Below are 17443 nucleotides of genomic sequence, written 5' to 3' on the forward strand. Positions count from 1 at the left end.
CTAAACCAATAAAATAATTTTTCCTTGCCATATGTACTCGTACAAAGACAACTATCGAATGATTTCAATAGATATTTTCTTATAAGTCGTAAAGGACATAATACAGCATCGAAATATTTCACTAAACTCAAATATAAAATACTTGAAAATCAAGAAAGTTATATGAAATATCAAGTACTCTGTAATGAGTGTGACACTATTTACATAGGACAGACATCTCAGTATTTAAAAAATAGATTAAAAGGCCATCAATACGATAAAAAAAATAAAACATCAAGAAAACATCAGTCAAAATAACATACATTTAATTATAGAAATTTTAGAAATAGAATCAAATATAAGAAAAAAAGAATATTTACAAATGGTTCCACGTATATACAAAAGTCTATTGCCCCTCAAGTAGCCTCTTGACTTTGACATTGGTAAGGGGTCCTAGCAGCCGCCCTCGTCGGGCACACATATGTGGTCATAAGGAAGGGGCTGATGCAAAGGACGCCTCATTTATATGGACTTATTCCAGGGTGTCGCGAACAATGCTAAGTTCCCTGCATGAGTAGGGACCATGAAAGATACCTCTCTTCCCTTCCCGAGACGACACATGTCTCAAAGGCTGCGGATTCTAAGATTGCATGTTCCTCCAATCATCCTCTACCCAGGGCTTCCAAACTGGAGGTCCAAGTAAGGCCTGTTAAGCCTGTTAACTACGCGGAATCAGAGGAACGATCGAATCGTGATGCTGGCCGTAGTCGAGTGCTACAATCTGATAAGGGTTTCACAAAAGAATGGTTGCTATGATTTATCGACGCGAGCCATCATGCGGTCTTCAACCGCCAATCACAGCAGTTTTTTCGTCTTCGGCTGATTGGAATCATCCTGATTCGTCAAAAGATCCAAACCATAGTGCTGATGGGCTTTTCTAATTTTAAGTGGGGCACGACGGGTTTATCAGAAGACCGATGTGCTTAACGTCCTTTGGCCATCCACTATTCTACTATGAACTATGAAAGGTCTATTGTACTAAAACAATGTTTATGTGAACCCCAAATACACATTATAAAATATAGAAAATCCAATATTTTACTATAAAATTTAATGATAAATTCATCTAAAACAATGATAACAATTATCGCATCTTATAATATACGAGGTCTGGCTATTAAATAACGAGACTGCACGTGCCGAAAAACAGGAGCAACGTTTCAATCTCAAATTTCTCTTTAAATTAAAAAAAAAATTCCGACTGAGTGCTATAAATTGTTGCAAGAGGGCTATGGAGATAATTCTCTATCTAGTGCGTGTGTTTTTGAGTGGTGTAACCACTTTAGTGAGGGCCGAGAGAGCAAATCTACATTCAATGCAATGTTGATCGTTTTTTCTACATTAACGGTATCGTGTGGGTTCCGAAGGAAGGGGCTGTCAACAAGACTAACGATTTGTCAGTTTTGCGAGAACGAGTTCGTAAAAAACGGCACGATTCTGCACCAGAACAACGCACCTACCCATAACGCGCTATCTGTAAAGCAGAATTTGACCAGTAAGCTCATTCCAATGCTCAAACACGCGCCGTACTTACCAGATTTGGCACCGTGCGACTTTTTTTGTTTCCGAAGATAAAATCTGCTTCGAAAGCGACCCGAAAGGGACTTCGTTCAATGAAAAAAACGTATGGAAAGGTGTGTGGCGAGGGGAAGAGAATATCTTGTAGGGGAGCATTCGATTGTAGAATAATTTTTATAATAAAACCCTTTTTTTAACCAGTTTCGTTATTTAATAACCAGACCTCGTACACAGTTGATTAAAGATCCGAATTATTTAAGTTGCACTGTACATCGAAAAGCACGAGTCAGTTGCGAAGCGATATCTTAACCTCCCCCGTTTTTGTTTCCTACTTCAAATTAGGGTAAATGTGTCGAAAAATATGCTCATTTATTTTTGGAATAAGGAAATATCTTTCTTTTTTGAAACGGCGGCCAGACAAAACACACGTGCCCAACAGAGGCGGCGACAAAATAAATACGAAATAGGTGAAATAAAATTGATTAATTAATAAAATCTAAAATCAATTGGTCGTTGTCGAATTTGTAAATGTGAGTAGTGTTTTGTGCGAAAGGACAATTCAAAAAGTACAATACGATTTGTTCATTTATTCAAAAGTATTTTCTTTTATTTTAAAGGATAGCTTGTAGTTCCTACCGTTTGATCGGTAATAGTTTTAATAAAAAAGGATTCTTTTTGTTTATTTTAAGTTTATTTTATACAAAATTTGAGGTCTTTTATTTATCGATTGAGGCAGTACGAAATAATCGCCTACGCCTTTCTGGAAACTTTTGTAGTTGTATTGAGAAACTTCTCATTACCCCCTTTTTTTGTGGTGTTGTCATTATCATGAACTTGGATTTATTTCCGTTGACTCGTAGATAAACTGACTGCCGTTTCAATGAAGTCTCTGCAGATTCTCTGAAGCAGAGACTACATTGAAAAACTCCGAATAAATTCTTCCAAATTTAGGGCTCTTAATGGAATTGACAGCATTGATGAAATATCTTTACGAATATCAACAAAAAGAAGAAGAATCTCCCGGTTTTAATTTATAGGTATGCTACTTATGTGATACACCTTCATTATTATATAAGACATATTCTCCAATAATCGTGCGTTATACCACGATTATTTCTCGCTTTTTTCGCTCAGAATTTTTGTTTTTCATTTTTTATATAAAAATTTTGAAATTTTATGAAAACTTAATGATGAGAACCTAGTGCACTTTTTCTGTCGAGATATACGTATTCAGCGACCTCGAAAACCCTCAGGATATACATATTTGGCCAGTTTCATAACGAATTTCCACGGGGCTCCAGGAGACGACATATTAACCAGCCACCCCGATCACCAGGTAACTCGCAGGTCATCACCATCGTGAAATTCGTGTTAAGCGACCTCGAAAACCCCCATGATTGGATATATAAATGCCTAATTTCATAACGAATTTCCACGGGGCTCCAGGAGACGACGTAGATGTCGACTACCCTGGACACCATGTACCATGTAGTTCTTTTATGTGTTCAGCGACCTCGAAAACCCCCCAGTAGTAAAATTGCACTTATTTCCAGCAATATTTTTCCTTTTTTAACCATCAAAATGCATTTTTTCCTTGCACAAATACATTTATCATTTCTTATCCATAATAATTTTTGTTCAAAAAGTTTCCTGAGGCTCTCCTGAATCGAATGCACCATAACCTTTAACGCCAAACATGTAGACTTCATTTTGACAATCACTGAGCTGGACTATGGAGGGTAGAGCTAAGGAGAACCATCTCGGGGTATCGAAAAGTGTCTGTTGAAAACAAGCAAATTAAGATGGCGCTATAATAGCGGAAGAATTTTAAAAAGTGCGCCACAAACTATTAGGCTAGAATAGTAAATTGAAATCTCTTTTGAAAGTCATAACTATTTCAAAGAAACTATTATTTTACAAATTCATTCGAAAATCGTACATAAAGTATATAACTGCAAAATTCATATCATTTTCACTAGCTATACTAGCGCTATTTTGACGAGTCTTCGTATTATAATTTGCTGTTTACAGCTGGACACTTTTTCAACTGGACCTTTTATTATTCGGTGAGATCGGATCCATAAATGTATAGCTACGATTTTTTAATCGAAATCAATTTATAATACAGTGGAACCTCTCTAACTCGAAAACCTCTCCAACTCGAAAAAATTTTTGTGCCGTGCGAAAACCTCTCAAACTTGAAAAAAATCAATGTAAAATCACAACTCGAAGTCTGATCGACCGACAAAGTCCTTTATTTTTCACTATTTAGCCCTAATAGCCTCTTTAACTCGAAGAGACGATCACAAGCCTCTGCAACTCGAAATGCCAAAATTTGAAGGCATATAAATAGTACGTATGAGTTGGCATCGGTATTTACATTTTGACTACTGTCACGGCAGGTGCTAAGAGAAAACTGAAATGTCTGAGCATTCCTGATTAAGTAAAGGTTATAGAAGCTGTGGATCGAAGTGAAAAGAATAAGCAAGACATAGCAAAAGACTTTGACATTCCTAGTAGCACATTGTCAACGATTTCGAAAAATAAAGACACTACACTCTGTGCCAAATCATGATGCGAAACGTGCCCTTGATACATTGAGAACGTATTTAGAGAGATCAGAAGAAAATGGTGATAATATTTTTTCATCTTTACATAGCATCGGTGATATCATAGATCTTCAATCTCTTAAATCAAAATCTCAAAGAAAAATAATTGATTTTTTCAATTAAATTGTGTGAAATTTTTGGATCGACAAGAATAAACTTGATTAAAAAATGTTAACCTCTCTAACTCGAAGTAAATTTATTTCATCTCTTTATCTCCCTTACTCGAAATAGTCCCTTGAATTTCGCGCTTCACTGTATATAATATCCGAAGGTCATCAGTTGAAACTGGTGGTGAAAGGAGTCATTTTTAAGGATGGGTTTTTTTCATAAAGGTCAATAAAGTGAATACAATAAATTAAATATATAACCTAACAGTTTTCAACTACTTTATATCGATCAAACCTTAGAAATTTTCGAATCTACTAAATTAGTACCGCTCTGTTTAAATTGAAGTGTCTCACCTATTTATTTGGATATATTTTGAATCGTATACACCAAAATAGAAATAAGCGCGTGCCTTTTTCAACATATGTTTACGTATTTGTAGAAACTTTGAAAAACACCGGTTACTAGTAAATTAATAGCTTCCTCACCAGATGCCGTTTGTTTCCCATTTCTAATGACAGAAATTAGCCGAAGAATGTTGAAAGAAACTTTGAAATTTAGACAAATAAGTACAGAGACGTATTTTTGTTTCTTTTATAATTAAACTGAATAATAATTAAATTTTGTTTGAAATGATCGATGAGAGAGAAAAGAAGAAATAATTAACGAATTAACAGATAACAAATGTATTCAGACAAGATCAAGACTGAAGAAATTGGAGAATACAGGGCAAGCCCTAAAATAAATGGATGAGGATGTAGTCAGATGGGTACGGAGGAGAAGACGAGTGGAAGGCACACATCGACAGAACAGGGGAGGATTGGCCAACCACCAGAAGATCAGAAGACAGACCTCCAAAGATATGGGTAGAAATATGGACAAGATCAAAACTCAAGAAATTGGAGAATACAGGCAAGCCCTAAAATAAATGAAAGAAAAAAATAATAATACATTTGTGAATGATGATTTATTTAGGTTAGGTTAGGATCTAGGAAGTTTGAAAACACCCTTCATTTGTAAAAAACTTGATTCATACTTTTTTCATTAGTATCTTGGTAGCCGACAAACGATATAATATTGCACATCGTTTGGACGGTTCTAACTGGGTAACAACCCCCCAACTTGTGCGGAAGCAATGAACTTTTTGTTATTCTATTAACTATTAAGTGTTTATGACAATAGCACTTCTAACTAGTTGGTAGAATGAGTCAAACATCTCTTATACGTGACCTCAAGCTATCTTAGCGTTGAGTTGGAAAAATGTCTAATTTCTTTGCTAGTTCGGAAATTTTTTAGACAACCCTCGTAATATCAGTATTTATGCTTTCAAAGTATAAGTTTCTATATATTTCAAGCAATCGAGTTATGCAGTCGTGGTCAAAAAAGCGCTGGTTTTAAAGACCTTAATAAACAATACTTAAATAAATTATTTTTTTTCTTTTCAGTTGGGATTCTACTTATACTATTACTTCACAACAGGAGAGCTGAATCCGAGTGGATCAGTACTAGTAGATTCGATATTTATATACAGACCAGATAAAAGAATTGAGGTATGGAGGTTCCTCTTGTATATGCTATTACATGCTGGGTAAGTAAATCAATAAAAATATATTTCAATATATTAGTTGAAAGTACAAGTTGTAGTTGCGATAAAAAATTAACAGCAGATTGGATACAACGAAATCAAAGTACCTTAGAGTACACAAAAATTTTGGAAACAAATATATTTATTAATTAATATAATCTCCTTTTAGCTCCTTTGTGAGCAAACGCGGCACCTATTTGCACACAGCTTTCTCATGACCAAATTTTCAGTTTATTTTACGATGCACAGCACTTTTTGAAATGGTATCGAACTTATGAACATCGCTGAGAAAAGTGTATGGAGCTTAAAGGAGATTTTCTTTGTTGGGCCAGGTACTTCTGGGTCCATCTTCGTATGCAACCTTGTCTGTTTCAAATATTGATTGATTTTCCATGTTACGTTCTTTTAGTTGTTGCTATAGAGATTTTTAATGCTTTCTATTAAGTTTTGGTTTATTTTTCTCTGCTCTAATATCTCCGTAGGTCTTCTATATTTATTATATCGAAGGCTTTTTCAAGATCGATGAAACGCAGGTGTAAATTTGTGATTTCTCGTATTGCTTTCTCCGATGTTTTTTGTCGCATTGTAAATATCGCGTCCTGTTCGTCCCTCTGTTGGCTTGGAATCCAAATTGAATTTCTTCTAGAGCTGTTTCCTAATTTTCCCTCAATATCTTTTCTGGCAAATATATTCGCTACAAGTCATTCATGGCTATCTCTCTTTTAAAATATTTAAATTTAATTCCCAATTGGAGGCTGTTCCAATTTTCATTGTGATCTTCATTAGATGATGTAGATAACTCCAAGCCCTTTCCAGTAGCGCGTTTATCATTTCATTTATCGTATTATCGTGATCCTTGGTTTTACTTATTGCTATTGGCATCACTTCTAATGTAATTTCCTCTTCCAGATTTATTCTATTTTATTCGTCTACAACTTCTCTTTTTTTCTCACTTTCGTCTCCTTGAAATATAAACGCAACCTCTTTTGTCTTTCATTTTCTTCAGGGTTATATTTCTTTTTTCGTCGTTTCCTCGTCGTGCCATAGACTCTGCATAATGTTACCAGTTTCAGTCTTTTCATGTATTTTTCTTTTCTCCCTTAATAATTTTTTTGACCTTTGTTCTTACTAGTTTGTATTTATGTTATAGCTTTCCTTGTCTTTCTTATTATTCACGTATATTTTACATGCTCTCTTTTTGTCTTTGACTTATTTTTGTATACCAGTGTGTTCTTAAACAGCTAATTGAACGATCTTTAAAATGACGTATCAGTTAGCCATACCTTTACTTTTAAGATATCGTAATTTCTACTCGGCCCGCTGGACCCCACGGGCCGAGCAAACAGTCCCTCATAAAAGTATAACGTGGGTGGTATGTTTCCGAATCGACACCTTGTGTAACAAGAACTAATAAATCGAGCGAAATATCATATAATTTCACCGTAAATAGCACACATTTCTCATTAATTATTTTATTCGTAGCTTCATAAAACCTCTTAATAGAGAACAATTGTTAATGTTGCATTAACTATTAACATCCTGTACAGTTATAACGACTTCCTCTTTTTGTGTTCTGAAGATACTCTTCTTTTTATTATTCGAATTAGCTGCGATGAATAGACGCCACACGGTTCGTATCATTATGAAATTGACTAAGAATTAGATGATAATAGTCGAGGTTGAATTTTAATTCAAAGATGAAACGTCAAAAACCTAATTATAGGTTATACACCTTCGATATCTATATTTACATATAAATACGCATGTTCCCCAAATTAAAGTCAATTTATTAACTAAAACCACCTGTGAACGATATATGGAAGGTGTAATCTAAATATTTTCAAATCTAATTTCTTAAACCTAAAAATTAAGTTTGGTAATTATTTATTTCGACGTACGTTTTTTGTTTTGTGGAAAACTGATCCAATTAGGCTGAAAATTTTCCACATGCCGGGTCCTTCAAGCCGGATATCAATCAACAAACTATCAAGGCTCCAAGTAGCAGAATATGTATTGCTTGTTCAAGTGTAGTGGCAATAAACAGATTGTACAGTATGGTGGAAGTAGTCAAATCTGTCTTGATTGACTGTTACGAATACGGACGGGCTAGACCTTAACCTAAAGATGAAACAAACCCAATGAAACTATCGCTGGTACCTTCGCAGATGATACCGTCATTCTTGCAGCCTTGAAAATCCAGTAGCAACATCTAACATCTTTTATAACTCCAGACATGGTTACACAAGTGGAGAATCAAAACGAAATCGATATCTGTCCAAGTGACCTTCAGTTTAACTTAACAATATTAACTTCCCCAATCCCCTAGTATCTAGGAAAACATCGCAACTCAAAGCTTAACGGGAAAAAATACAACTCCAAACCAAAATACTAAACTGACGCTCCTTGGTATGTGTCAAACCTAACGCTCCAAGAAGAAGAAGAAAGAATACACTTCGCACTTGATATAATTGCAAAACAAAGTAGAAAACACTACAAAAGACTAGAAGCACACAACCCGTTAACACATCCATTATTAGAACAACAAGATAATATAAGACTCAAAAGGAAATCTTCAGCTGATCTAAGAAACGATCGAAGAGGTCGCATCATTGGAGAAGATCGCACCACGCCAATAGGAAATCATCTGCTCAGAGGCATTATCCAAATATTTCACTAAATTAAAATCTAAAACACCAAAAAACAAAAGAAATAATATATACCAAGTGCCTTGTACTAATCGTGACGCTGTCTATATAGGGCAAACATCTCAGTATTTAGAAAATAGACTAAGAGGTCATCAATACGATAAAAAAAATAGAACTACATTAACGAACTCATGAGATATCAAAAAAACAACGATAAAAAAAATAGAAAACATAAATTCAAATATAAAGATTCAAAAATTCTTGAAACGGAATCTAATACACGAAAAAGAGAATTTTTAGAAATGGTTCACATTCGTAAGAACGAAAATACTATAAATGATAAAAAAACCTGAATAATTTAATTAAAATTTATAGCTCTATTTTGTAAATTCTAATAAAACTACAAATAATTTAATATTTGAGATCTTATTTTCATTTTCAGATGGCTCCATCTCGGTTTCAACTTGGTAGTTCAACTTTTAGTGGGCCTGCCCTTGGAGATGGTCCACGGTTCGGGGAGAGTAGCGCTTATTTACATGGCTGGCGTTGTGGCCGGTTCTTTGGGAACGTCTGTTTTTGATAATGACGTTTATTTAGTTGGAGCCTCTGGAGGAGTGTACGCACTCCTCGCTGCACATTTAGCTAATGTTTTGCTCAATTATAATAATATGCAATGTGGCATATTGAGGTTATTCGGAATTTTCGCCATTGGTAAGTACAAAACAATATTTTTCAAACAACACTTGGAAAAGTTACATATTACAACCATTTTCTAATAATTTTGACTCTATCGCACTGTACATTAGTATCCAAACGATGAATTTCAACTTTACTTGATAGCGGATTTTTCAGCTAATTATTGGAAAGTAGAAGTTTCCATAAGACAAACTTTCCTTCTCTTTTCTGTACTTATATGTTCACATTATATTTTTAAACTTACATCATCAGCATCTAGCTTTTAAATATATCTAAAAGACCAATTGTACTAAAATTTATGCAAAAAATTTTTCATTTTTTGTGCGTTTTAAATAAATTATGGTCTTTTACAAAAAGTTTATATGAAACTGAAAATAGTTTTAGACCATCAAGCCATCAATGCTATTTTACATTCAAAATCTCATTTTACAAAAAAATCATTATGAATGTTAAATCAATCGAATGTACGAGATCTGGCAATTAAATAACGAGATAACGCCCTAGATAGGTGGGGTAACAAACGAGTAGTGCGTTGGGTATGTAGATATTTTGTCTATGCACGTTTCAAAACACGTTTCCGTTACTAATATAATATTTGTGCAGTAGCGGTTTGAAACAAACGGAGGGACCCGATTTGAGTCTATGGAAGCGGTAAAGCAAAAAACTGCAGAGCTCCTAAGGGCACTCACCAAAGAAGACTTCCAGCACTGCTTCGATCAATGGAAAAAACGTTTGGAAAGATGTGTGGCAAGGGGAGAGGATTATATTGAAGGGGAGCATTCGAATGTAGAATAATTTCTATAATAAAACCTTTTTTCGTAACCAGTCTCGTTATTTAATAGCCAGACCTTGTATAATGTGAAAAATTCAAATTAGAACTATTGAATTATATATATATCAAAATCGAGAAAGTCATTAAGTTTATTAGAAATTAGTGAAAATTGTATTGGAAAATTTCATATAACCATAGAATTGGATTTAGGGGAAGTTTGTCTGAGCTATAGTTCTGGAATCTCCACAATAGATATTTCGAAAAAAATTTCAAATCAACGACGTTTCGGCGAAAAAAAAAAAGATTCTTGTGCGATAAAAAAGCGACTTACAACCAAGTAAACAGCGTAGGAAGAAAAAATGTTGAAAGAGCTTCTTGTACAAATCTGGTCACTGTTAGTGCATTTTTAGAAGCGACATCGTAAAATTTTGGAAGAATGTCACTAAGAACACCTATCAATAAGAGCTGACACAAATTCGACTATAACCTATACACACCGCCCAACAGAAATTAGGGTTTAGGGTTTTAAACCTGCTTCAAGATATAGTTTCTTGAAAACAACGATAAGAGTAATTGCTTCAGTTTTGAACCGCTTGCCAGAACTCTACTTCTTTCAAAATTTGTTCAATATTATCTTTTTTTATTGAGAATATATGCAAATATTCAAAAAATACATATAATATGGAAATATATAAAATATGCGCTTTACATATTTGTGTTTTCTTCGTGATGATTCTCTTCCTCGAGTAGTCACGGAGAATGAAACTTGGATATCTTGGGACAACCTAGAAACGACAATCAATGGAATATAAACACACTTCGTCCCCAATAAAAGGTGAACCTACGCAAATCGTGTCACCTCGAAAATTCATTACACGGTTTTGGGGAAGAAAAGGCTAATTGATTTGTTACCATAATTCCAAACAATCAATGCATATATTTCCTGCGAGACCATTAAGAAATTGCTCAATTAAGAACAAGCGCCTAGGGTTATTGTCAAAAGGTGTCGTTTCTTTCCACGAAAAGAAAAACTCTTAAGGAATTTGGCTTTTGATCATCCTCCGTACAGCCCGGACCTCGCTCTAAGCGATTTCAATTTGTTCCTACCTTGTTGGTCAAACTAAAAGAACATGTTGAAAACACAGACGACAACCTTCTATGAAGAAGGTATACAAAAACTTGTTCTAGATTTGTAGATTGTTATACAATGAATAATTTTTATATAACTAAACGGAATTTACTTTCTGGATATACCTCGTACATATCAGGCTCAAAATTAACGTTCTATTTTTTTTATTCCAGCATCTTGTGATGTCGGTTACGCAATTTACTCAAGATATGATGCAATGGGCTTACCAGTGTCGTATGTAGCTCATTTGACAGGAGCTCTTGCAGGATTAACAATCGGTCTGTTAGTATTGAAAAATTTCGAACAAAAATTACACGAACAACTCCTATGGTGGGTGGCCTTAGGAGTGTACGCAGCCTGTACCATTTTCGCCATTTTGTTCAACGTTATGAACAGAACTGAAGATGCCAGTGAAAATTTAGGAGATGGAGTAAATAGTCATTATGTAATGTATAACAAATGGGGGGTGTAACACTTAATCCGTTATACTATAGAGTACAATTTAGCTATTTGACGATTAAATATGAACAAACAAGGTAATTTCTAGGTACCTGCACTGTTTTAATATAATAATGGTTCTATTTAGGTAGAATTTTTAATATTTACATCACTATTGTTAAAGATTGTTACTTTATAATCTAATGTACACAAACACCATTTAGGATATTATGTCATAATTGCTTAAAATTTATAACATAATATTTGTTATTAATAGATATAAAATAGTGGATTTTTTTTAAATTGGGTCATTTATTGAAGTAAGAAGTACGTCACTTCCACTATTCGTTTACACATATCTAATAACTTGATTAGGAATATGTCACCTTGTAAACGCTTTCCTTTTTGTTTCGAATAGCTATTTGTACTCTTTTCGAAAATATGTCTTATTACAAGAGAATTACTGCATTGTAATCAAAATGACTCATCTTTTTGTTAATGAATGTTGGTCGTTCTTACTGTTTACTTTTTTATTTTCCATTTTCCTACCATATGTCATTTGAAGAAAAATGTTGTTTAAAATATTATTAGTGAGATATCGAGATGTTCAAATTAAGACTGTGTATAGCTTATCTGATCAAATCGAAATACAAAATTGATATAACTATATTATTTGACCTTCATTCACAATTTGTGCTCACTTTCCTCTTTTACATCCTCATATGTTTTGATTTGATGTGGTTAGTTCTGCTTTACCGAATACTACTTACTAGTCTGTTGTTGATCACTGATTTGGACCACATAATTTTTTATCAATAGTGCTCTGGATTTTTATATTTTTTTTGTATTATGTTCTAATTTCTTATTGCGGTTATCATTTTGATCAATACTCGATCACTAATTTCCATGCTAGTTCACAATTGCTTCTTGTACATATTGTTTACATGTTATTTTTAGATATTTATGAATTTTTTCGCTTAATATTGAGAAATTGATGCAAATTTTCTTCTTCTGGTAATTTTTTTTCAATAGCTATCACTAATTTTCATGCTATTTTACGGTTGCTTTTTGTATCTATTCTTTACATGTCATGTTTTCGAAATTTCCCTCATTATAATGTATAAAAAGCATTTTTTCTCTGAATATAGAAAAAATGATGAAAACTTTCTTGTGGTATTTTTTCTTCAATAGCAGTCACTAATTTGCAAGCTATTTCACAGTTTTATTTTTATATCTGTTCATTTCATGTCATGCTTTAAGTATTTTCCTCATTATTATGTATTAAATGCATTGTTTCTCATAATACAAAAAAATTGATGCAAATTTTTTTCATAATCCAAAAAAATTAATGAAAACTTTCAAAATTTTTCTTGAGAGCCAATTTCATTCTATTTTTTTCAATACAAAACAATAATTTCCATGCTGTTCCAAAATTTCTTACTGTACCTATTCATTTCATGTCATATTTTAGGTATTGTATAATATATTATTGTAAAAATGCATTGATTTTCTTGATATAAAAAATTTTTCAAATGTTAATTTGATTTCTCAACATATTTACCAAAAATCTTGTGCTTCAAATAATATACAACAGAGACACTTCCAACTGGATATTAAAAGTCATGACCAATATTACAGAAAATTTCATGAAACAAAAAGATTTTGTTTTCTTTTAGTTTTTGTTTATTAGGGTGGATCAGAAATATTCAATAACTTTTTTTAACGGAAAAATTGGTTGCTAAACACCTAAAAAAATTTTACCAAATATGAGCTCTTAATTTGATTAGGAATATCCCCCCATCGCAGTTTTCCATTTATTCTCAATTTAATATAAAAAAAGTTATACTTCATCATAGATTGATTGTACAGAAATGTTCTTGAGAAATTTCCCAGGAAATTTAATGCTCTACAAAAAAGTTATCTAATATTTTTTCCGTAAACTTCACAAAATAGCTAGAAAATTATGTGCTTTTGAAGGTACAATATGTATGCAACGCTAAAAGAATAAAATCCCTTCATTTAGTGCTGTGAAAAATTATGTCCCTGGAGACAGTTCTACCCAAAGAGCTCTTTTTAAAAATTAAAAGTGTAACTGAAAAGGTTAAGGTTATAAGATATATTTTGCAATACATTTCCCAGGTAATTTTATTTCGAGCACAGTTGAAAGGCTAGGTCCTCATCAGAACATTCAGAGTTCGGTTCATAATTATGATATCTGTTGGAGTCATCTAAATCTTTGTTTGGTGAGAATTTTTTTCTGTGTCACTTGTTAAAAAAAGTTATCGAATATTTTTTGACACACCCTATTGTTTATAAAGCTAATCTTTTTACTACAAATGATTTAGTTCATATAATCCATGATCAAGGTTATCTTCAAAAATCTGTATCATTAATAGTAACCTTCAATTAATTTCTATGCTATTTTGTAAGTTCTTTTTGATTTATTTCCTCTTTAATCGTTCACTGTTCACAAAATACTGCACTGTCTGGTCTTTTGAGCCTTCCATGGTTCTATCCGGCTCGAAGGACCAGACAGAGTAATTGTGTAGTATTATGTTCCGAATTGCAGAAATTTCAAAAAAATATATTTGTGTCTCTGATTGTATAATATATATACAATATGTTGTTAAATTATATGAGTGTATTGTACTGATTTTTATGTCATTAGTATTGTCATAATGGTCAAATAATCATTGTGCTTTTTGTATAGGTTTTTGTTAGAAGAATTTTGTGAATGAGTATGTTTGTGTTTATACACTATTTATGTACATAATTTATTTATTTCTAATATCAAGCCAAAGACTGAGTTGGATAAAAGTTGTTTAGAATAGAGAGTTTGTAATAGAAGTTATTGTCAATATTGTGTCAACTTTTTATTACTTATCCCGTGGCTTAAGTAAACTGTAGCTCATTTTTTTTCTATATAGAATTTAGTTAGTAGAGTAAAAGTTTTTGATTAAATTGTATTCATATCTTGCTATCTTGGTACAAAAATTGCAAATTGTATGAATATATTTATTTATTTGAAAACCTTAGTACATTTCATTAATTTTGATGTTAAGATACCTTGAACAGTGTTTTTATTTTATCTTAGATACTCACTTGTCTGATGTAGTTGTTATTAAAATCTTTAACAAGTGAAAAATGTCTTACTATTGTCATTTATTTATAAATATAATGTTATAATTGACAATAACTTCTATTATAGTATATATAGTAAGTTCACTGTATTACCTCCAAGCTGAAGATGATATTTATATCGAAAAAAAAATACTGATAGGTTTTTAACTACAATTAGTAACTTCTTTAGCTTGGAATAAAATATTTTTACTTGCACCAAATAAGTTGCCTTAAAACACGTTTTTTTTTATATTAATAGTCTACAATTCCAAATTAGCAAAGATACATCGATTAGGAAGTCTCTGGTCTAGCAAAAAAAACAAGTTTTTCAGTTAAATTTCAGTTTTATTCATGAAAACAGTTTCCAGTGATCCTGTACAACTTTTAGAATGATTTTTTTCTTTGTTCCCAAAAAGGTTTCTGTTTCAAATTATTCATATTTTTCTCTTTGGAATATTTGTTGAGTCTGAAAAGAACCACTAGTCGCTGGAAGTACATCTGAAGCATACGGTTAGTACAAAAAATGATGTTAATTTATTAATTTTAATTATAATTTTACATGATCTATTGTCTCTGTGAATATAAAAATTTGTTTCTTTCTTCATATGAGGCTTTTCTTTGTGATTTTCTTCTTTGTTCGGTCAAATAATGTTCAGTAATAGTCAGGAAACGAGGTACCAATTCAGAAATAGATTCTTCATGCTGACATCATTTTATTTGGACATTTGAACGTGCAAACATATCCATAAGGCAACTATGTGATGTCTTCTACTTCTTTAAATTTTATTCTGTTGTCTTCACTCTAAAATCAATTACTAGTTTCTGGGAAAGTACATTTGAAGATTATGCTTGGTATTGAAACAATTTGAAGTTAATTTATTGATTTTAATCATCATTTCACTTGGTGCTTTTTCATTTTACATCAGAATTTACACTAAGTTGGAAACAATTAATTTATTAATTTCAATCATCATTTCACATGGTGCATTTTCTTTATTTATCAAAAATTTTTCTTCTTTTTGCATATGAGGCGTTTCTTTGTGGTTTCCTTCTCCATGCGGTCAAATAACCTACATGAGCATTTGAACATGAAAAATCTTATATCAAATGATAACTTTGGGAAGTCTTAATTTCACTGCTATTTTTGGAACTTTTTCAAAACTTTTGATGCAACTACCTTTTTTTGACTTTTTGATCATTGACCAACATTGGTGTTCATGCATTCACTTTTAATCCTCATATACCTATCAATGATGGTTGATTTCCATAAAAAAGAGTCACTATAATAATTTTCACTCTACGGTATTTTGTTCAGTAAGAAACACAATGATTTATAATCTTTTGTTTAAAAAAATTATGAAACTAAAAAAAATGACAGTTTTCCTTTGAATAATTATAATTCAAAGGAGAATAAAAATATTTAATTAGTGGTAACCCAGACCCTTCAGACAGGGTATGTCCAATCAGAGTAGAGAAGAATTAATTCTTTCTTTCGCTGTTTTCTTTTCACTATTGTAACAGTTCTATTTCTTATCTTTATTTGTTTATTTTGCGAGTAGATTCTTCCAATTTTTGAATATAAGCAGGTGAAATAGATCCAAACACTCATATCTGAATAATGTAGAATAGTATTGTCATGCTATTATAAATAACAATGAACAAGTGGCACTATTCAACTGCATTTTTGGTTTCAAGATATGTTTTACTATTAATTTGTTGAATTTCAATATTGTACTGATTTATCGAATTAATCATATCTTAATATCCAATTAACATTGTTATAGGATAAAATATTTATTTGAATAAACTATTAATAAAGCACAACAAAAAGAAACAACGGAAGAAGAAATACTTCTAACAAAACTTTACTACTATAACACCAGAACTATTTATTTAACGTAACATTTATTGATAAAAGAACATTTTAATTACTATTTTCCGTTGTTATTATACACTACCAGTCAAAATTTGTTACCCACTCAATAGTTTACGTGAAAAACAACAAATAAAAATAATATTTGTACTACTCCATTCGTTTTTCAAGATATTCCAAAGATTTGAAGTGGAAGCAGGAAACCGATTTCCGGCTTCCCTGTCCAATTTGTACCATAAAATCAATCAGGTTGAGGTCGGGCGATTGTGATGACCAAATTATTACTTCCAGTACATTATTCCTTTCAAATTGTCATGATGGAGGATACGTTTTCTGCCTATCAGAAGCTGAGCAGAACGTACTGCATTTTCATTTAATATTTTTTTAGTCCTCTTTCTTCAAAGTTTCTTTCATTTTTAATAGGTTTTATTACTCTCTCATGATAAAAAAATCGTGTTTTAATGTATAGTCTATATTGTGTAAGTTAAACCACTGTTTTCAGTGATACAATAACTAGTCATATAATTTAAAATAAGCAAAGCTTACCAAAGAAAGTGCTAGTTAATTAATATTTACCCAGTTGAAACTACAAAAATTGCCTTATTAAGGTAGAATACCACTATCGCAAAGAAATATTGTATTTTTATACTCAGGTAGAAACAGTGTTGTTTAGAAATAGTTTTTATAACTATTCAAATGTCTTCACGAATGTTCAATTTTTGTTTTAAACACCGTTGCTGTTATGCTTTGGCAACTGTTTTGTAACAAAAAGCAAAAATTAAAGTGATTTTAAAATTAAGTGTATTTTTATTGAAACTCTAAATGACTGAATGATTTTTATAATGCTTCCATATTTGGAATATTTCTACGAGGACGGTTTTTTTTAACCTCCGATAGGCTGTAAATAAAAGACA

General features: G+C 32.1%; 1 protein-coding gene across 1 annotated transcript in view; it reads left to right on the forward strand.

Moving 5' to 3' along the window:
- Nucleotides 1-17328, forward strand: part of LOC130894364 (protein rhomboid-like) — a 108305-nt gene extending 90977 nt beyond the window's left edge. Inside the window, exons 7-9 of the mRNA XM_057801132.1 lie at nucleotides 5717-5859; nucleotides 8944-9212; nucleotides 11272-17328. Of these exons, the coding sequence (XP_057657115.1) occupies nucleotides 5717-5859; nucleotides 8944-9212; nucleotides 11272-11570 (711 nt within the window). The 3' untranslated portion in view covers nucleotides 11571-17328. The remainder of the gene's footprint in view (nucleotides 1-5716; nucleotides 5860-8943; nucleotides 9213-11271) is intronic.
- Nucleotides 17329-17443: the final 115 nt, after the last annotated feature.

This window comes from Diorhabda carinulata, chromosome 5 (genome assembly GCF_026250575.1).
Source record: "Diorhabda carinulata isolate Delta chromosome 5, icDioCari1.1, whole genome shotgun sequence".
NCBI lineage: Eukaryota > Metazoa > Arthropoda > Insecta > Coleoptera > Chrysomelidae > Diorhabda > Diorhabda carinulata.